Source organism: Schistocerca piceifrons, chromosome 7, assembly GCF_021461385.2.
Source record: "Schistocerca piceifrons isolate TAMUIC-IGC-003096 chromosome 7, iqSchPice1.1, whole genome shotgun sequence".
In the NCBI taxonomy this organism is placed as follows: domain Eukaryota; kingdom Metazoa; phylum Arthropoda; class Insecta; order Orthoptera; family Acrididae; genus Schistocerca; species Schistocerca piceifrons.
The window spans coordinates 153,859,983-153,883,343 of NC_060144.1; the positions used below are offsets into that span (position 1 = coordinate 153,859,983).

Here is a 23,361-nt window from a genome sequence, read left to right on the forward strand (position 1 = left end):
TTATTTATTCTTGCTCTTCATCTTCTTAAATGTCCTAACACAGATATTACAGGGAAGTGCAGAAACTGTAATTTTTGCTAGTGACATAAACATATTAACCAAGGCCTCCACGTAAGTACCTGGTTCCCAACAAATATTTCAACAACCTAACCTAACCAACTTTTAAAAATATAGTTATGCAGTTTCAAACAAATAATGATTAGGCACTTGTGTAAGTATTAGATATTAATAGACATAAGTATTAGATATTAATAGACATGAACTAAGTGAAACACGTTTTATAAAACTTTTAGATGTTATGATCTGAAACAATCTCAAGTTGACATATTTTGCGATTGTGAATGTTTCTCAATATTCTGACGTGCATAAAAATTTTGGCTGCATTCGACTTTGTTCTATGGAACTACCTTCTGAAGCATTGCAGACACACTCAAACAAATGGTTACTCTGCAAAACTGGATTGTAATAATATTGTGTAAAGCAAGTAATTAAGCATCTTCCAGAGACTACCTCAAACATCTGCCTATTATGGTGCTAGAGGTTATCAATAGCAAATTAAATTTACAATGATAACTCATTAGAACAATTTCCATGTGGTTTTTGCCATCTTGCCTAGCACACAAAACTGGTGCACATAGTCTTAAATAAAGGTCCTTAAAAACTATCAAAAGGCACAAGCAAGAAATTGGAAACTTCTGCCAATTATGAAGTATATTGAAAAAGATCTTAAATATATATTATGGTGTATATTTATAAACTGAAAATCTGTTTTAATTACACTGTTGGTAACAGTGCCCATTGTCAGTTTGCATCTGTTCTTACAGCAAGTGAATGATATTTTTGTGACAATTACATGTAAATGTTATGACATCAGCAACAAATAAAAAGCAGCTGATTATCATAATCAGAGAAGTGACACTTTTTTTCCAAAGTTGTGCCTGTCCTGCTAATTATATTGTGTTAGGGTATCAACGATTTTTTTTTTTTTTTCGTATTGTGATACATTACACAAAAATAAAGGTTTCCTTTCATTTTGTTACTGTGGTCTTCAGTCCAAAGACTGGTTTGATGCAAGTCTCCGTGCTAGTCTGTCCTGCGCTGCAACCTACATTCATTTGTATCTGATTAGTGGAGTCAAGTCTTGTTGCCCCTCCCCTCCCCTGTACAATTTTTACCTCCACATTTACCTACAATAACTGATAATTCATTGTGTGAAATAGAGAAGCTGTGAATACGTGCTGTGTTTATGCTCAAGTTTGATAGCTGACCTCCAGTTATCAGTTTCATTGTCTTGTCATTTAGACTCAAAAAAATTATATAATAATAGGAAATTGTTGATAAAATATTTAAGAAATGGCTGTCAGTGGTTCAGCATCTCCTGTACATGGTGAGCATTTGTCTTTTCTCATACTTCTTCTGAAGCCTAGTAAAATTGACTGAGCGAGGTGGTGCAGTGGTTAGCACACTGGACTCGCATTCGGGAGGATGACGGTTCAATCCAGTCTCCGGCCATCCTGATTTAGGTTTTCCGTGATTTCTCTAAATCGTTTCAGGCAAATGCCGGGATGGTTCCTTTGAAAGGGCATGACCGATTTCCTTCCCAATCCTTCCCTAACCCGAGCTTGCGCTCCGTCTCTAATGACCTCGTTGTCGACGGGACGTTAAACACTAACCACCACCACCACCTAGCAAAATTAGTTTTAAAATGAAATTAAAGTTGTTTCTTTCAACAATTTCAAAAGCACTGTGAACGAAATTTTGAGTACAAAATGCATAAGCATTCTACATTAATTTTAGGTTTCCCTAAAACTGATGTGATCTAGTTCATTCCGATGACTCATACATATAATCTATGAATTGTAACAGCAGCTAACTGAGTAACTCACACACTGCCAGGAATTTACATCAGAATTGACACAACACAACATTTGATTCAACTGAATGGTCTGAGATGGTAACAAGCTGCAGTAAATCAACAGTGCAGTTTTATCATCAGAGTAATTTGTATTCTGGTGCTCTGTGCAAAATGTTCGATACTGCACAAAAACTTATGTCTCTTCTTCTACATGTGCCCCGAATCATTTCTTGCACATAATTTCATATCTGTAACTTAACTGGTAATTTAGTAGTTGCTAGTTGCCATCTCTCTCTCCATCTGTCTTTGTGTGTGGTTTTCTCATACCACTGTTCCACCTCAATTGGATAAAAAAGAACCTAGAGAAGTTACTAAGAGTTTTCTCTTAATAACTGCTGGCTTAATGTGTAATGAAGACAGTAGCTTCTTTGGTTGATGGCAGTTTCATTTGCAGTGGAGCCAGTTGCTTCTTTGGTTGATGTTTTCATTTTGGAATGGGATTTGTACTAATTAGTAGATGATTTTAATGGAAACAGTTAGTTACATCCATGTTGGAGAGTGTCTACTACTTCTAATGTTTGCAGGTCTCACTCTTCTACTGCCATATATCATTTCAACTCGAAGAAACTGGTCAGCATGCAAGCTGAGAGTATTTGCTTTAGCAAATAAAAAGAGCGAACTTGAATTTGAGCAGAGGAGGTATGTATTTGTTAATTTTACAAGGAGCTGCACTGCATAAATATGTGTTTCTTGGAGCATATTTCTTATCCAGCACCTAGGCTTTTTTCCTAAAAAATGGTTTTTAGAAGTTTTGATGCTTTACTAGGTATCTGATTTGTTTCTTTTCCATATTATGTTGAGCGTTACCCTTTCATACTAATTTCTTTAAATATCGTGTTTCTTTTTACGTCTTTAGGTGGCAAACAAAGTTATTGCAAAATTACTTTTATTTTTAAAGACTCTTACCCATTACTTTTAATAAGCATTATAACTATAGCTCCTCTTTATTGCACTACCAAAGTAGCTGAAAGCATTTAGCTGACTTCAAAATATGTTTCTAATTTTTACATGTGCCCTCTAGCATGTTCACCACTCTTTTTACACCTTTCTTTATTTTCCTCAGATTCCAGATTCCAGGATTATTCTGCTTGTCTCTGTTCTATATTATCCAGATTTGCTCTCAGTTTTTACTCTTTCTGGACAGAATTGAATGAAATAAGTAACTATATGTATAATCACTGTTCTTCCTTTTTTAATGTTATGAAAACTACTAAACTCTTAATAAGAATGGAGGAACACATAAGAAGAGTGTATAATGGCAACATACAGTATCCTGTTGCAGACCATTGTCTGCAATGCGATTTTTGAGACATAGGTGCATATGTGCTATTTTACCTTTTTTTTTGTTTTGCTAGCCTTTCATTTTCATTTCATTTATTTTGATCCTGTTCATGACATATTTTCTCTAACCTTAGACTTGCTTACTACACTTTCCATTACCTCCAAGATTTCAAGTTTTAAAATGTTGTTCAGTACAAATAGTCCATTTCACTCTCTTATGCTGGCCTGGCTGACTTCTCCTGTGTCTGTAAGTTTTCCAAGTCTTTTTCCTTTTCTCAGCCAGAAGGGGCCGCTTGCTCGAACAGCCATCAATTTTTCGTAATTCTGTGCATTTTGTCTAATACAGCTTGGTACAAGCATGTGTTATTTAGCTGTCTAGCAGTGCAGTTAATCACTCAGATTATTAGCAGCAAATTTGTTACTAGTGTTAGTCCTAGTAGAGCGTGCTTGTATTGATTTAAAGTACTTTCACAGTGATGTAAATATTTTATGTTAACTGTAATTTTTTAAAATTTTAATGTGATGAATTTTCTTGGTGTGAAAATATGAGAAAATGTCTTTTGTACACGTTATATTTGCCAAATAGTGAGCTAATCGCAGTCTGCAGCTGTTTCTTTAATTTAGTAGTTGCATTCAACAAAATAACTTAATGGACATAGCAAAAGAAATGATGTATTCTGGGGTGTGAGAGGAAGGAACTGAATGTACTTCATTATTACTAGATCCCCTCTTCCCAAATGAACAGTCACTTAGTAAAACTTGCTGTGTGCTGGATTCCCTTCTCTTACTCTCTTCCTGCTTAATCATGAGTATTATATAGTCCAGGCTCATTGTTGCCTTGGGATAATTGATTGGTGTGAATATTAATTATCTCTGTCATCAGAGCTTCCTACATTACCTACTGACAAAGTTATTATCGTGTTCCAAATCAAAACAAATTAAATGATCCCAGACATTATTTGCCCATTGGGAACTCCCACCATGTTTCTGCTGAGCCTGTTTGACATGAATACAGAAAATCAATACTTAAGCTAGCTGCACCAGGACTATATCCACAATAATATTTTTCCCATTTTAAAAGTGAGTTGTGACGATTTAAATTAGTTCATTAACTATTGTTTTATTTGCAGCATGGCAAGTTTGTTGGCAAAATTTAGAATTGATTACTCTGATTTAAAAGTAATCCCAGATATAACCAAGAGGCCAAAGGACTCTACCATTGCCTTCTTCGAAGACCTTATCAGTAGTTTCAGATTGCCTGATAATCAAGAGTGTGACAGTGGAGATGGCAGTAAGTATTTATTATATATTTTTGTCATTTTTGTATTTATTTTCTTCTAACCAAGGAAATAAAGGAAAATTAATGAAAGAAGACAAACCTTTTCTATCCAAAGGACAATTCACTTGAGCCAACAGACACGTGTAAAAGTACATGACTCTATCCTAGCTTTTGGAACTAATAGATTCATCCTTAGAGAGGAGAGAATTATAGGCTGGGAAATATTAAGAAGGAAGGACCAGTCATTCAGTCCCCAGGATCAGAGGGGCCCATCTGCTTTGAAGATGAGGGGAGACCAAGGTGAAAGGGGGCGTTAGAGTGAATAGGAGGTCAAACATTGTACATTGGTGAGCAATGTGCCAACTTTAGTCCTGAGATGATGGAGACAGAGTGGTAAGTAATGATGAATTAGGAGAAAAAGAGACATAAATAGTGCTGTCCAGAACTAGGTATAAAAGGAAGTTGGGAGGGGGAGACAATGAGAAAGAGGGAAGGGAGAAGTTCAAAGAAGAAAAAGTAAAATCAATAAAGATAATAGTGAAACACAGTATACAGAATATCCATAAAATATATATATAAAAAAAAGAGGATGATGATGAAGAAAAGAAGGAGAGTGTAGGAATGGAAATTAAATCCAGGAGGGATTTGTAGAATGGGAAGTTCCCATCTCCAGAGTTCAGGGAAACTAGTATTTGGTGAGAAGATCTAAATAGCCTGTTTGGTGTAGGATGCAATCACATCCTTTGAGTCGTACTGTAGAACATATTCACTGGCTGGATATTGGATGTACCCAAGGCTAACAGTTGTTGTACATCTATTCATGCTTTCAGCTAGTTTAGAAATGGACATTCCTATTGAAACTGACCCGAGGGTGTCAGCCCACTTTTGTGCAGGGTTGGGCAGCAGTTTTGTGTAGAACTGTACAGCAGCAGAGGTTCATGGTGAGGATGCAGGCAGGTAGCAGCTTAGTAAAACAATATCAACTATTAATCACTTTATTACAGCCCATGCCACTCTACTCAGATGCTACGGAGTGGTAGCCATGCCCCTTGTAGCGAGTGGTGCAATAGGCACGTGCAGTGCAGTGATGGCTGGTGACCAGCCATCAGGTCATGACTCAGCATCGCAAAATGCTGATGCCAACAGCTACCTAGCAGCACACGTCCCTGTTAGGCATGCTGTGCTGCATGCGAGTGGTGTCTGTGGTACAGGAGGCAACTGAAACACTTGCAGAGGATGTCAGCCTCCTGGTGTGAAGTCCTGTCCTTGTGAGCAGCAGTTCTAGGTGCCAGGGCACCCACACCAGTGAAGAAGGGAGAGCAGCTGTGCCACCCTGGTCACGATCTGATGTCTCGTGGGCAGGAGTTGGGCTGCTGCTGGAAAGCGCTCGGAGTGGCCTACTACTGGAATGGCATCAAGTCTCAGAAGAAAGGCTTGGTGCTGGTAGGTGGTGCCATGGTGGCAGCTGGCTGGGCTCAAATGGTGGCTGCTTGCTGACCCATTATGCAGTTCAAGACATTGGCTCATTTGTTGTGCCGATGCAACATTTCTGTGGCCTGCCAGTGGAGAAACTGCTTGCCCCATTCTGTAAGACCCCTGTCTTGCAGCTACACTGACAGGTTTGTGGTGCAGGGCCTGGTCTGTCCCTCTACATGTAAATAGCTCCATTGCAGTAACTGGCATGCTGACATCCTTCTCTAAATGGCTGCCTACTATGTCTCCACAAAAAAAAAAGAAAAAAAAAATAGTGGTGGCACTAGAACACCACCCTTCTTTGGAAGATCAACACCAGTTCTCTACACTGGAATGGGCTGCATGGACAACAGTGTACAATTTTTACAAAAATTGCTACGTTGCATGAACCATAAGGTTCAATAGCTGCAAATTTACCTCACAATGTTTAGTTCATTAGAGCCTAACTTACCATTACAAGAGTACACTTGTCACACTAATTACTAGGCCATTAGTTATCGTGAGAATGGACAACACAGTATACAGCTACTAATATCCTGCTAGCCATCTCATGTTGACAACTCTACACATACAGCTTACCACACTTTTCAAGCTCCTCATGGCCTGTTCAGTAGCCTTATAACATACTAACCAGCAGGAGGTACATTTCTCACTGCAACTTACTACTAAAATGTTATACAACAAAGAATGATGCTGAAAAAGTCTTGCTCTCTCTTTAAATTATCCATTGCATTTACTTTCAGCAGTACAGGGTTTGACTCCATAAAACTCTTTTGTTTGGCGTCTCTTAGTTTTTTAACCTATTGGTTTGGAAAATCATTTGGCACTTCGTCCTTGCGACAACAGTTCCCCTTATGTTTTTTCTAAAAAGATATTTCCCAAACCAATCCTTGCACATGAATCACATATGGTACTGCCACTTTCATTACATCGATGGGTACTTCCACTTATCTCTCTCACTGTAGTGCTAATCACAGACCGAATTCCTCCTGAAATGCTTGGCTTTCTGCTGCTCCTGCTCACCCACAGCAACTTCCTGTTGCCTTGTGACATTATACCATACAAATTAATACTTTGTTATTTTGTTACATTGGGTGAAAGTTGTGACAGTAATCCACAGGCCACAGTTTCCTCTAGTTGAAATGTTGTCTCTTGAAGTTCCACCGTGTGTCACAAAAGGTTAATTGTGGAATGATGTTCCGGCAGAAAGTTTGTGTCATACCTAGTATGCGCGTGTTGTGCCCATCACTGCACTGCTCTGTAAACAGCTCACAGCACCCTTCAGCAGCTTGCTCTACAAAGCTCTCACTTCATGTTTGTGCTACTACAACATTCCAAACTGCAGGTCTCGTCAACAGAGTCCATCTTGCTCGCCTGGTTAGAAAACTTTGCAAGCATATTTACTCTTCCTGCTTCTGAGAAAACACATGTATCTACACTGATTCTTCCACATCAACTGCATCACAACATCAACAGTTTCTTGTGCGTCTCTTATAGTATCTAAAGTAACATTATCAACTTCAGTTCCGCTCTGCACAACCTGATAATCAGTGGCACATGCACTTCCCTGTGCATCAAGCTCAGACTCTATAGCCTTTAAACAACACCCATTCTCAACTAGTGGGGCAGGTACTGCTGTACTTAAAGTCATCCATGTTGCTATGCACTTACTTAGTAACTTTGGTACACCCCCTCCCTGTCTCTCACCCATCCACCTCCCACCCCTCCCCCAACTCACTTTGTCTGGCAGTATAACTACTTCAGATTCCATAATTCTACTGATATTGGAGCTGACACTTCCTGTGTTACTCGCCTTAATGTCAACAACATTAGTACTCTGCACATAGGGCCAGCTCTGTGCAACATCATTACCCTCTTCATTAGTTACCTTAATTTTTCACTTAAAATATTGTCCCACCATTTGTTAAGTTTCATCCTACTCTTCACACAGTTGATAGACTTTAACTATAGTAACATCAGTTGAACGTTCCGTGGGAATAGTTAAAGGAGACACAAATCTTCTGCTCTTTCCCTTCCTTCTGTTTCTTTTTTGTCCCTCCTTAACCTATTCCTTGTTTCCTCAAATCTCCTCTGCCCATTCTGTAGGACCCTTGTTTCAGCACTTCACTGGCAGGTTCACAGTGCTGGGCCAGGTCTGTCACACAATGCTTAAATAACCTCATCACAATAACTGGCTTGCGGACATACTGCACTCACTGACTGCCCAAGGCCTCTGCAATGCCACACTGCTGTGCTCCCACAGCACACTCAAAAATAGTGGCAGTGTTAGACTATATAAAAAACTGTTCAGTGGACACATGTTAGTTGGTGAACACCATGCATGATTTTGCAATTTGCACTGTCTTTGTTGGTGAAGGTTTTACCAGTGGTGGAGCCAGAGTAGGTGACAGTGAGTGGTTGCATGGGGCAGGTTTTAGAATGGGAATGATCACAGGGATGAAACATTGGAGCAGAGGTAATAATTTGGAAATCTTATATGGTTTGACTCAGATGTTACTAGTTGTGTCGATGTAAGGCTTCCATAAAAGTGGAGTTCATCAAGGTGAAAAACAAATCACTCAACTTTTGCATACCATTCACTCCAATGCCACCACAAGATTACTATCAAAAACACAGACATGGAAGTCATAAGCATAAGCAACATGAAACACTTTAATCTAAAAATTTATGAAACAATAACAAAAATTGAACATCTCATAAATGATCAGATCAACCAAGCAAATCACATACTTTTTAAATTAATAGAACATGTGGTACAATATTAAATAAAGACACAAGATTCTACCACTCTACATATTACATCTCTCTCCCCCTTCCCTCCACTCTCTCTTCCACCCAGTGAAGACTGTACAACCATTCCTCCCCCCCCCCCCCCCTCCCCATACACACACATAATCCTTTTCCCCCGGGCACACCTACTCCCTTCTCCCTCCTCCTCTTCCTCCTCCTTGTCTTCCTCCTACATATGCTCACTTTCTAGCATAATTACATTGTAAGGAAATATCTGTCACAGAAAACTAGTATGAATAACAGCAAAGAGTTGACTTTTTGTTGATAATGCTGGTTGGGAAGTATGATGAGATACATGAAAATATGGAGAAATGATGGTTCACATAAATCATAAGAAAAAGAAATAAACCTTGTTTCTTATTTGACTCCAAACTAGCTGTTTATTTAGTGGGTATTCGATATTAATGTATCCTAGTCAGTGCTAGCATTGGTTATGCTGATATATAAACATGAGCAAACCAGAAATTTAAAATTGGTCGGAGATTTATTTCAGTCAGTTTATTTGGGTGAAAAGAAGAAGAGGTTAGGAGTACTAAATATTTTGCCTCTTGAAGGTAAGTAATGCCCAGCCTTCTGGCTCATAATTTAATAATATTCTCAAGTGAATTTTCCTTTTCTCTCAATAAATATTTCACTTATCCGTACTAATATTACAAGTATGAAAGTTACTCTGTTGTTACATTTTCATTACTATACCACTCAACTGATTTTGACGAAATTTGGTGTGGAGGCCCATTGGAAAAACTCAAGCTACTTAAAAAAAAAAAAAAAAAAAAAAAAAAAAAAAAAAAAAAAAAAAAAAAAAAAAACCTAAGAGGCTGAAGTAATGAATGAAACCTCTTTTTTGATATATGTGAACATAAACCATGTTAAAAAGTTATTAAATCTGTTGAATAATGCGTAGCTACTTCAGTAGCACGATTCATAGGTTCGTGCTCCTGCCCATGCCCCTCTGTATGTGCCGTTCAGCAACAACACTATGTGTGCCGTGTCATTGTGCATTGGGGCAGTTGGGAGGCGGCACATCACAAGCTATTCGTATCTGAACAGAAAGACATGTGAGGGCAGCTGACGTTATTATGCATACAAATATTATAAAATTTGCACTGGACCAAACGTCAAATTATTTCCACATAGAACTATGTAATGTGGGCAGGCACAGCAATTAAACTTCATAATGAATGGAAGTACATACTTGACCTCCTTCTGTGCTGTACGCATGCAAACACCACAAAAGCCCCATTGTCCTGTTTTATTTATTTTGATGACTTCCCCTCTTCAGGGGTTTGGTTTTTGACTATGTTGGGGGCATCTTGGTGCGCTAATGTGACACAGTTTTCACCTGAGGATGCTGTTTTAATGCTGGGAAACCATTTGTGACAATAAAGAAATCACCAATTGCAGCAGTCTTGGTGGTTCATTTTATTTCCATTCATTACAAATTGCTTGCTGTTTTCTTTGTCAGTTTAATGTTATTTAATAAATATAGAAAATCTTGTTATTTTAGTGCACAACTTGACTTCTTGAAACAGGCATCCATTTTGTAGTAGATAACAGATATTTTATAATTTTCAATTTTGTATTTAATTTAGTTTGCGTGTGTGTGCGTGTGGCGAGTGGTGGGGGTCAGGGGGAAGAGATCCTTTCTGTTGCGAATATTTTTCACTGACATTTTAAAAGTTTTTTCCTTTTTCTGTAACAACTACTTTTTTCCCCCTCTCCACCACCTGGAAGTTGTTCCATCTTTCCTGTTTCTATACACTCTTTCCATCTTTTAGTTAGTTTGAAAGATTGCAGTTCCCACTCAAATTGCTTTTGGTATGATCATAAATAAAGGTCAAGAACAAACACTCAGAGTTGCCATGTGTGCATTTAGAAAACCTTTGTTTTCCTTGTGGACAACTCTATATGGCATGCTCACATGTATCTAACCGACAAAACCTTTACAGTTTTCAAAAATATGGCAAGACCAGAAATGTTGTTTATAGAACTCTGTTGAATTAAGATCATGCAATAAATAACTGATAAGAAAGAGAAAAAAATGTAGTTTTTAATATTTTTAATTAAGATTTTACGTATTGCAATAATGAAAACACATTCATTATGTACCTACACACCAGCACTACATACATTTATACATACATACTTACATTTCTACACCACAATATACCCAGATATTCATAAATTACTTGCGTACTTACACACCATCACTCATAACAAAATTACGTGTGTGTGGCATAACCATGGATAATAGCTAATGATTTTATAATTATTACAGACCTATTTGATAATTTGTGATGATTTTTTCTTTTTATTTTCAGTTTCCATTACTGAGGCAGAGCTTATAGCGATGACAGATAAAACAAACAGGCATCTTCGTCTACGGGAACTTGCGATGGAAAACTCTCTCGATGCTAACCTAGTTGTAATGTAAGTAGCTTTCTCCTTTTAAATAATGAGTAGGTCATGTTGCTTCATTTGTAAAAATACATTTATTGCTTTACATCAACAAATGACAAACATTTGAATTGGTAAGTCCAGGATGGAATAATAACAATATTATGGAAAGGTTGGATTGCTACTCACCATTTAGAAGAGATGCTGAGTCACAAACAGGCACAGTGAAAAGACTGCCGTACATTTTAGCTTTCAGCCAGAAGGCCTTCTTCTGAAGTAGAAAACACACACATGTTCACACAAACACAACTGGCACACGCAGGACTACTGTCTCTGGCCACTGTGGCCAGGCTCAACCTCAACGTCCATAGAAAGTGGTCACATGTGCATCAGTTGTCCCGTGACTGTGTGTGTGTGTGTGTGTGTGTGCGTGTGTGCATGCGTGTATCAGTATTTTAGTTTCACCTGTCTGTATTTCAACATCTCCTCTATATGGTGAGTAGCAATTTATCCTTTTCATAATATCATTGTAAATATTAGGTGGTAATGCTGTCATAGTGCTATAGTGGAAGGGTAAAACAAAATAAAAGACATATCACACAGATGTGGTTCATAAACAGGGAAAGCATTTGACAGACTCTTATCAGACTGACTAAAAACATAAATCTAAGTTTTGTTTATTTATATGTCTTGAAAACATAATGCTACTGCCAGTGAGTTGGGCAGTCAGTAAGTTTACTCTGTTTCAGTAAGTTTATTCAGTTTGTGTACCAAACAGAAACAACATTGTAATATATTTGTGGTATTTTTGATAAAGCCACACATGCACCATCACCAACTAACCAACTCACCCTCTTCCAAATGGTGAACACCTTAGAGAATCAGCCAGGAAACTCAGCTTAAAGACAGGATAGTGAGGATGGGGAATAAAAAGAACTCAATGGTGTGGATGGTTGTTGAGGTGAAACAGTCATTAAAGGACACCCTCTGGGGCTCTGTCCATATTGACTGCCCTTCCTTAGCTGCTTGTGGGACATTTATGAAACTAATAACTCTCCTAACCTCCCAATAGTTTGAGTGACCTGTTGGAGGGTATTCACTTTCAGCCAACTAAAAGAGCTTGGATGATTAGTCCATCCAAACCGACAGCTGTACCTGAAAATGTAAATAGCAGTAACCTGAACGTTCATCTTTACAAACTCAATTACAAGTGCTGTTTTGACTATCATCAATTTGGTTTATCAATATGGTATCTGGCTACATATGGCAGGTGTGGTCTACCTGATCCAAAATTTAACACTCAATGTAGCACTTCATGGATATGTATAAATTGTTGTAATAAACATCCGATAAATCATACTGTTGAGAGCCTCACGAATTTCAAAACCTTGTCTCTTATAAGCACAGAATTCAGCACTGCTACAGGGTTATTCTGTCTTATCAATATCTTCATATGTCCCTCAGCCTTCACTGACACTGCTCAGTAGATAGTGATTGCTGATTTGAGCTTGACTACTTTCTGATCTAGAGACACCTTACATATCAAGCTGTGCCCAAAAGGACACTGCCAAAATACATCACATTTTCTTTTTATTTTTGTAACTCATTAGTCTTTTGACTGGTCTGACACTGTTCCCCATTTTATCCAATCTTGTGCAATTTTTTCATTTCTGTGTAATTATTACTCACATCATCTTCCCTACATTCAGTTTTACATATACTAGTTTTGGTTTCCCGTACTGTTTTTTTTTCTCTACTGCCCCTCCCAGTGCCAGGTTAACTACTCCTGGTTGCTGTAACATGTGTTCCATCAATGTGTCCTCTCTTCTGACAAGGTTTTTTCATAGACTTATTTCCTCGCCCATTGTTTTAATACTTTTTCAGTTAGTACTTTATCTCATCATATAAATTTTAATATTCTTTGATAACCACATTTTAGATGCTTCCAGTTTCTTCTTTCCCAATTTCTGATAGTTGAATTTTAACTTAGATGTAGCACTGTGCTCCAGATGTAAACTTGTAGGCACCTTTTCCTCAGTTCTTTCTGTGTAAGTTTCTGATATCAAGACAGCTCTTTTATTATGAGTGTCCAGTGAGGCTGAACAGGTACTGTATAGCCAAGTACAACTGTTTTGGAACATTGAGACAGTGTCTTGGTCACATTACAGATGTGATCCACTGAGACAATGATGCATCATTTCCAAAGACTTTAGCCCATCTATTTACCCTTTTGATGCTACAGACATCCTCTCTGCATACTGTGCTGAGGCCGCTTTTATTATGGCTGTACTGCTCACCAAATCCTGGTGCCTGTGCTGAGTGATGGCATTCCAGTGATATGAAATACTTATCATCAGATTTTTCAAAAACTGGTAGGTGAAAAAATTTAATTTTTGCACATCTTACAGTCTGATATCTTCACTCAATGAAGAACTCTATTTCTTTTTGTTATCCATCATACTTCTGTCGCTGCATCAAATTAAGTAAAAAAACTTGCAGGAAATTTTAAAGTGTAAATGTAAAAACTCACTGCATAAAAATTGTGTATGTTTGATTTTACCTCATACATTGCACTGAATGAAATGTAGATAAGATACTGAAATTTTATTTAACATTGAGAGCAGAACAATATCTCATTTTGTTCTTGAGTTATATGCTTTATTTCCAGTTGCAAATCATGTCATATCTCCTAAATGATTCAAGATATCGAAACAAGGTTTCTTGCAATGATAGCATGCAATGAGGCACATAGGTAGTATTATAAATGCTTGAAACATTTTTATTCACTGAGATATGGAAGCAACACATCTGCAGCAGTGAAAGGTTGGCAGCTCAGAATGCATACGGATGGACACGCCCACAGCAACAAAAGTGTATGTCTTTGGTGAAGTTAGAAGTGCCACTTTGCTATCACATGCAGTTGTGCTGTTTTGCAACAACACTAATGTTGACCAATTGCAATGAATATTGCGGTCATTCAAGTGACAAGAGTCAAATGCCACTGCATTATTAAGGAGAACAAAAAGAGACAGTGTTATGAACTCCTGAACTAAATTCTACTAAGTCAACATTAATATTGGAGATTATAAGGGGGAATTATACCCAAAGTGGAATGTGCTGAGTTACTGGCATAATGAGAAATGGTAATCTCGAGATCAGTAAGATAAATATATTGCAGACAATCGAGGCCTATTTTCCTATAGTGATCACCATTGCCAGCCAGGATCCTGGTTTCTGTCAACACAGTCATGACAGAGAGCCAGTAGGAACTGTTGTTTCAACAATGTCTGTGGAGTTTGACAGGTGCAACGTATCAGGGAGACAGGAGATTACCTCACCTCATGGATGCAGTACTAATACCACTCTTGAAGCAAGGGAGGACCTGGACTTAATTAAGTGTTCATCAGAGGGTCACCCCCCTCCCCCCAAAAGCTATGTAGGAAATATTTCAGGGAAATTGATCAATTGATATACTGCTACCTTGTTTGGGTTTCTGACTCCTGTCAACCCAAATATGAGTTTCAGGTTGGATACTGGAGATATCATTCTAAAATTGATAATCTATACCTGCTGGAGGCAGCTATTGGACAATCTTTCATATGCAATCTATATCTTTTGGAAGTAGTTGGTTTTTTTCCACCTTGAGAAGCCATTCTATGCAGCTTAGTGACATCATAGTCTTCGGTAGCTCCAAAAATCAGGATTCAAAACACGTCTCTCAACATATACATAATCCTCTTTTTCACATTGCTTATTGTGTTATGATGTTGGGTAAGCCCTGTTGAAGCATTTTTAACAAGAGAATGATGGCTTTCAAGCCTGCCTTTTCAATCCTACCATGTTACTACCATCAATAACACTATATCCAAAGCTTAATAATTGTTTGATTGCATCCACAGTTAGGAAATCAGTGTATTCTATGTTATATATGGATGATTTTGCTGTATTTTACTCTTTCTTCAACCCAGAAATGTGCACAATCTGCAAACACTGATTACGGTGTTAGAGCAGGGGGGACAGATGTTTTGCTTCTCAACACAGAAATCAGCATTTCTTGATTTCGACCATTCGCCACACATTTTCAGTCCACAGGTTTTGCAACTGAGGGAGACTTTCTGAATGTGAGAGAGACTTTTAGTTCCTGGCCATCTTTTGTTATAAACTGATGTAGTTATTACACCTTAAGAAATTGAAAATAATGTTTCTAAAGGCATGGAATATGTTGAAATACTTCTGTATAGGTCCTGGGATGCTGGTAGTGCATTTCTGTTAAAGTTTCACCAGGCTTTAGTACAATTCTGGTTGGATTATGGATTGTAGGCATATGTTCAGAGGTTTCTTTAATGTTAGCTACATTTGGACAATGAAATGTTTCAGTGGTAGCAGGTGAAAATTTGTGCTGGACTGGGGCTCAGACCCAGATTTCCTGTTTTATGCAATTGTCATCTTAACTGCCTTGGCCATCTGAGCATTCTCCCATTTTGACCCAAATTCCAAGCCTGTTACATGCTACTGACAGAGCATCACCTACCAGGAATCTTCTAATTGCAGATCCTGACTCCAGTAAGAGATCAGGCATGGTGTTCATCTGCACTGAAAGAAAACAATATTGGTCATTGTCACCATACATATGGTCCAAAAGACCAGACACCATGTGTGTATGTGTATATATATATATATATGTATCTAAAAACAAAGATGATGAGACTTACCAAAGAAAAGCGCTGGCAGGTCGATAGACACACAAACAAACACAAACATACACACAAAATTCAAGCTTTCACAACAAATGGTTGCTTCATCAGGAAAGAGGGAAGGAGAGGGAAAGACAAAAGGATGTGGGTTTTAAGGGAGAGGGTAAGGAGTCATTCCAATCCCGGGAGCGGAAAGACTTACCTTAGGGGGAAAAATGGACAGGTATACACTCGCACACACACACATATCCATCCACACATACACAGACACAAGCAGACATTTGTAAAGGCAAAGAGTTTGGGCAGAGATGTCAGTCGAGGTGGAAGTAAAGAGGCAAAGATGTTGTTGAAAGACAGGTGCGGTATTAGTGGCGGCAACTTGAAATTAGCGGAGGTTGAGGCCTGGCGGATAACGAGAAGAGAGGATATACTGAAGGGAAATTCCCATCTCCGGAGTTCTGACAGGTTGGTGTTAGTGGGAAGTATCCAGATAACCCGGACGGTGTAACACTGTGCCAAGATGTGCTGGCCGTGCACCAAGGCATGTTTAGCCACAGGGTGATCCTCATTACCAACAAACACTGTCTGCCTGTGTCCATTCATGCGAATGGACAGCTTGTTGCTGGTCATTCCCACATAGAAAGCTTCACAGTGTAGGCAGGTAAGTTGGTAAATCACGTGGGTGCTTTCACACGTGGCTCTGCCTTTGATCGTGTACACCACCTACTCCAGTCCTGTAACCCAGAAGGTGTACACGATCAAAGGCAGAGCCACGTGTGAAAGCACCCACGTGATTTACCAACTGACCTGCCTACACTGTGAAGCTTTCTATGTGGGAATGACCAGCAACAAACTGTCCATTCGCATGAATGGACACAGGCAGACAGTGTTTGTTGGTAATGAGGATCACCCTGTGGCTAAACATGCCTTGGTGCACGGCCAGCACATCTTGGCACAGTGTTATACCGTCCGGGTTATCTGGATACTTCCCACTAACACCAACCTGTCAGAACTCCGGAGATGGGAACTTGCCCTTCAGTATATCCTCTCTTCTCGTTATCCGCCAGGCCTCAATCTCCGCTAATTTCAATTTGCCGCCGCTCATACCTCACCTGTCTTTCAACAACATCTTTGCCTCTGTATTTCCGCCTCGACTGACATCTCTGCCCAAACTCTTTGCCTTTACAAAAGTCTGCTTGTGTCTGTATGTGTGGATGGATATGTGCGTGTGTGCGAGTGTATACCTGTCCATTTTTCCCCCTAAGGTAAGTCTTTCCGCTCCCGGGATTGGAATGACTCCTTACCCTCTCCCTTAAAACCCACTTCCTTTCGTCTTCCCCTCTCCTTCCCTCTTTCCTGATGAGGCAACAGTTTGTTGCGAAAGCTTGAATTTTGTGTGTATGTTTGTGTTTGTTTGTGTGTCTATCGACCTGCCAGCGCTTTTGTTCGATAAGTCACCTCATCTTTGTTTTTATATATATATATATATATATATATATATATATATATATATATATATATATATATATATATATATGTGTGTGTGTGTGTGTGTGTGTGTGTGTGTGTGTGTGTGTGTGTGTGCTTGCATTGCTTATATGGCTAGGCATTTGGATTTGGCAAACTTTGAAATGTTCCTTCTTGCATGTCATCTTAGAGTTTGTTGGGCAAAGGACCACTCGTGGCTGTGGCCAGAGACCAAGCACTCTTCATGGTATTCAGCACGTGAGACATATTACGTGATGTATTGCTCCGTAAACTTCCTCACAACTGTTTGTTGGTGGATCTGGATTAATTCACTGCACTGCTACCAATACACTGTCAATCTAAATAAGTTAGGTTAACCTCACATGCAAGACAGGTTTAAAATTGTCTCTAGCCCTAGTCAAAGCCCTGTAGCAATCCAACTACTTTCCAAAAGGCTTTCACAAACAACCAGTAGATTTAAAAACAGGCACAGCAAACAGTCACTACACATTGACCATCTCTGCTGTCAACAACACAGAATCACAGTCTGAACTTGAAAAGGATTAGGACACACATGATCACTACACCTTTCACATTTCCACTGAATTAAAACTGAATTTATAAGACTCTTACCAAGTCTGCTTTGTTCAGCAATTGTCACCTTCACCTAGCTGATAGCTCTACACTTTGGTAAGCAGCCTCTTCCTACAGATTACGAACACATGCCTTGTAAAAAGGGATCCATCTAGCAGACAATTTTGAATTACCTTATAGCACATCATATCATACGTCATAATTGTCAACTAAGGTCTACTGAGTTATATACATTAAAAATATTATTTAGAAAACCAAAATGTATATTTATGTCATATTGTATTTCAGTATCACATTTTACTATCTTTGCACTATTCAAGTATATTCACAAATATAATGTAATATTTTTCTTCACATATAAATTTTCAGGACTCTCCCAATGCCGAGGAAAAATGTGGTTTCTGCTGCACTGTACATGGCATGGTTGGAAGTACTTACCAGAGACATGCCTCCATTCCTGTTGGTCAGAGGAAATCAGACCTCTGTGCTCACATTTTACTCGTAGAAGTATGCTGACATTCCTTCTGTCTCTCTCATGGACACATCTTTCTGAAGATTCAAGCTGATTGCCCAAAATATTTGCAAGGCTCCTGGATTAATGAGATAAAGTACTGAAAGTGATGACAATATTTATACTTTCATTTACATACATTTTGGTGTCAGTCTTCCATCAGTGACTCGATTTTGTACTTGGGTAACAGTGATGCTTATGAAGGAGGCAACAGTATTAATTGTTGAAATGTAACTTCTCTTGCTATAATTAGTACTACTTGTTGTTGTGGGAATATATCTTTGAGTGTGGTTTAGTTATGTGGTTGCCGTCCCTTAAGGGATAACCACATTATCATTTCTTATGTATGTGTAATCATTCCAGATAGCAGGATCTTTCAGCATTTTTAAAAATTTAGTTTTCAAATTAGATGATAGGCAACAGTTACATCATAGGATTTGAAATCCTTCATTTTATAAAGGAAAATAAAAATGAAACTATGGATGAAATAATTAATCTGTAAAAGAACGTATTTATTTTTGTAGGAATGAAAACTGTGACACACGAATCTCTGTATGACTGAAAGTGTTACAGCAACCTAATGTACAGCACATGCCATAAGATAAATGTATACTTCTTACTTTAAACTTATTTATACATTATAATTGCAAGTTAATTATGTTGCTACATCATATTTGTATGTTAGTAGAGAAGATGTACAAAGACAATAATTTTAGAACATTTTAGTATATATGAGTAGCCTCATCTTCATTGTGTTGTGAGGTGAGGATTTAATGGAGAAAGTATTCTGAATAGTTTACAAAATATTAACTTTTGAGGTAACTGTTTACTATAAACAGTAGAACACAGTATTATTTTTTCATTTATTATTCCGAACATATATATAAATGGTTCTGGCTAATATTGTCTCAAAGAAATGTGAGCAGACTAACATGTTACATTGTAATATTCTTCCATCCATTTTCTTGCACAATGTCATTCACCGGTGAATTTTAACCTGTGGAATGACCAAAAGTATTTTTATACAAATGTTTAAAAATGCCTTATCTTAAAACTATTTATACATTGTTGTGTGAATCATTCATATTTTGTATAATTTTGAATATAATCTCTCTGTATTTAACTTATGGAGTTATCACTGAAAATTAGTTGTCATGTCTTCAAAATTCCTGCTGTTGATATATGCTCTTCTGGTGCATTGTAAAATCTACAAAGCTTTAAAAGAACATTTTGTTATCATTAATAGCATTATCATTTATGTGTTATAGAACACTAAAACTGGTGATGGAACTCAGTATACTAAGCTTTAAATGTTATGAACATGTTCACAAACTCATAAGATAATTTGTGCAGGATTTTATCTATAATCCTGACAGATTGCTGGGGGCACAGTAAGTGTCCAATACATTCCAAATTTATTCATCACTTCAAGAATATCATAGATTGGTGTCTTACTAATGATATTTTGTTAAGTAATGAAAGAAGCAGTCGTATGTTCATCTAAAAACCACAAATGGTGTGTATTTATCACAGTGAGTGCATAACTAATTGGTTAGAATCAGAACCCTTATCATGTGATAAGGGTATTAAGTCTTATGCTTTTTATTAAACTGGAAATCTTTCAGCTTATAAAATAGTATAATGTATTTTCAAATCCACATTTACTTACACATGCTGAATGGAAGAGAAAAAGGTCATTGTTGGTTGTGTGTGTGTGTGTGTGTGTGTGTGTGTGTGTGTGTGTGTGTGTGTGTGTGTGTGTGTGTGTGAAGCAACATATTAAATGACAAATAAATTATTTGCCAGCTTTTTGATGATTTAAGATTTATACTTGCTGAATAAAACTCTGCAGCATGTACAGAAGTAATAAAGGTTGTAATTTTTTACAGTTGTGTGCATGTGAATGTGCAATTAAGTATTCACTATAGGCTGCAGACTTCCTTTTACTTGACAGTACATATAATGAACACTGTATTGATATAGTAACATTGTTATTCTTAATTTTATCCTTCTAGAGAGGTTAATGTACTGTAACCAGCAGAAAAAAATGTAAATATGCAGAAAAAGCAGACTGGTGCCAAGTAGTGTGTCAGTGAACTTCATAAAATGAAAGCAGAAATGTATAAGTTGAACTTTTGTTTTGTAAATTTTCTGCATTTGTCAGTTTAATCTGTACTGTTAACAGAGTATAATATAAGCTGTTGATTTTCTATGGTTAATGTTCAAGGCATCATGAATAAGTTTTATGCTCCATATGAAAAATTGATTTTTATATTTTGACATGTATCAGGTTTAACAGGGGCAAATCTGCTCCCGACAGTTTACTATGTACACACACCTTTATTGCTTGCTGACACCATTCTCTTTCTTGTTTACCCTACAGTATTTTGCTGTGAGTTGTATACCTTTGATTCATCGAGCAGTTCACTTGATGGAAATGCCGTAAAGTTTTTCAATTGCTTGTCAGTAATACGTTATAGATTTTTTATTTTTTTGACTTACAAAATAAATATTTCCATGTTTAATACAGGAAGAGCTGTTAGTTGGTTACAGTTTTCAAACAGTGATACAACTTACACTGATTGAAATTAATTTGTATAAAATCAGCTGTATGCACAATGTGCACAACCTGATAAAATATTTATCAGTGGGAAAGAAGTGTCTTTCTTTCTTTGACATTGAACATATTGAAATATGTAACATTCTGATAATTATCATAACATGAAGAGTAGTGAGAACTGGACGTGTATTACCAAGAATATTTTGATAAAATGACATTGTATCAATATATGCTTAAAATACATGAGTTGTGACCTGTATGTTTACTAATAATTACAACATACCAATTTTTATTGTTTTTTTTTGTAATTTTTTTGACCCATGAATGCCAGTTATCCCTTATTGTTGATGAGGCAGAGAGAACACAGTTTGAATACTGGCCTCAGTCATCTCATAACATCTTCTAGTGGAGGGCAGTGAGTGATGAAATTACTCGCAGAAGTGCAGAAGTTATTTTGGTTACACACAGTAGATAGAGAAAGTGCTTACTCAGTAGAACAGGCCTGTATATGAATGAGACAGTGACTGCTAGGGGCTAGGTATCAATTTGGCACAGTATGCGGAGGAGTCCACAACAAACTCTGCTGAAAAACTTTATAATGTCCTTTTTACAACCTTTGGGCAACAGTTAATTAAATGGATTTTAGAAATATGAGTACATCAGGCAAGGAATAGAGAAAAAACAAGTTGGTACAGTAACAGTAATGAGTGGGACATTTGTGGTAAGAGAAGAAATTTCTCTTGGATAATCATTGCAAAAGGTATAATCAAAAAATGGGAAGTCCATGTTGGTATATCAACAATTATGAAAGGCGCAGGTTGCTATTCACTGTAAAGATGACATGCTGATTCAGGAAAATACACATAGGCACACTTCATGCACAGGTGACTGCTGTCACCAGCCACTTTCACCATACTGCAATTGTTGCACTGAACAAAAGCAGCAGTTGGAAGTGGAGGAGGAGGGATAGCAGAGTATGGATGGGGGGAGAAAAGAGTGCTGTCAGGCTGTGCAGGGGCTAAAAGGCTGCAGGACAAGGCTACCATGGGCAGTGTCAGGGGGTAGTGGGGGGGGGGGGGAGGGGTAACGGAGAAGGGGAGGAGCAGAGAGGGGAACAGACTGGCGCTTGGGTTGGCAAGGAATGGCAGACGTGAGGAGACGTGAATGGGGAGGACTGAGGGGGCAGAAACTGTTGGGTGGTGGGCATGGTGACAATATGTTATCCTAGGTTGAGGCCAGGATAAATATGGGAATGGAGAATGTGTTATAAGAATAACTCCCATCTGTGCAATTCAGAAAAGCTGACAGTGAAAGGGAAGATCCAGATGACCCAGATTATGAAGCAGCCATTAAAACCAAGCACGTTATGTTCAGCCGCATATTGTACCCCAGAGTGGTCCACTTTGGTCGTTGCCGCAGTTTGGCAGTGGCCCTTAGTTCTGGAGGACAGCTGGCTGGAAAGCTGTCCAACGATTGCAGCAGAGCTGCGTGGCTACTTTCCTAAGAGGCCCAGCCTCTGACAGGGTAGGATAAGATTGTGACAAGACTAGAACAGGAAGTGCTGGTTGGGTGGACTGGGCAGGTCTTGCACTTGGGTCTTCCGTGGGGATATGTCACTGTGGCAACGGGCTGGGATTGGGAGTGACATGGGGATGGACTATGATGTTGTGAAGGTTGGGAAGGGAATGGAACACTCCTTTGGAATGGATGGGGAGGATCTTTAGTATATGCCCAATTTCAGGGTATAATAGATAGTCAGAGCCCTGACACTGGATTTGGTTTTGATGGTCCAATCGACAGTGGTACTGCATGACAAATGGGGTACTTCTCTGTAGCTGGTTCTTGGGGGTGGTGGGAGGATTGGGGGTGTGTGAGGATATGGATGTGAAATCCATTTGTCAACTAGGCCTAGGGGTGCTGCCTGTCCGTCAAGGCCTTTGCGAGACTTTCAGAATAGTGGGGAAAGGAGTCCTTGTCACTGCAGGTATGCTGTTTGTGGGTGACCAGACTGTATGGGAGGGATTTTTTGGGATGGAATATGTCAAAATGCAGTTATAATTGGTGGTTGGTGGTTTAAGGTTGACAGAGGTGTGGATGGAGCCATCAGAGAAGAGGAGATTAATGTGGAAGTTGGCATGTTGGTCTGGGGAGGACCAAGTGAAGCAGATGGGAGAGAAGTTGTTGAGGTTGTGAAGGACTGAGAATAGTGAGTCCAAATCATGAAGATGGTATCAATAAACCTGAACTAGGCCAGGGGTTTGGGATTTGGGAGGCTGGGAAGGTTTCCTCTACATGGATTACAATCAGGTTGGCATAGGAGGGTGCCAAGCAGATGTTCATGGCTGTGCTGCAGATTTGTCCCAGCCTCTACTTACGATA

General features: G+C 38.4%; 1 protein-coding gene across 3 annotated transcripts in view; it reads left to right on the forward strand.

Moving 5' to 3' along the window:
- The window catches only part of LOC124804676 (bumetanide-sensitive sodium-(potassium)-chloride cotransporter), a 602,437-nt gene extending 581,158 nt beyond the window's left edge, over positions 1-21,279 (forward strand). For all 3 annotated transcript variants that reach the window (XM_047264921.1, XM_047264922.1, XM_047264923.1), the window contains 4 exons: positions 2,440-2,554; positions 4,327-4,487; positions 11,081-11,189; positions 18,281-21,279. In XM_047264921.1, the coding sequence (XP_047120877.1) occupies positions 2,440-2,554; positions 4,327-4,487; positions 11,081-11,189; positions 18,281-18,416 (521 nt within the window). In that variant the 3' untranslated portion in view covers positions 18,417-21,279. The remainder of the gene's footprint in view (positions 1-2,439; positions 2,555-4,326; positions 4,488-11,080; positions 11,190-18,280) is intronic.
- The last annotated feature ends 2,082 nt before the right edge of the window (positions 21,280-23,361 follow it).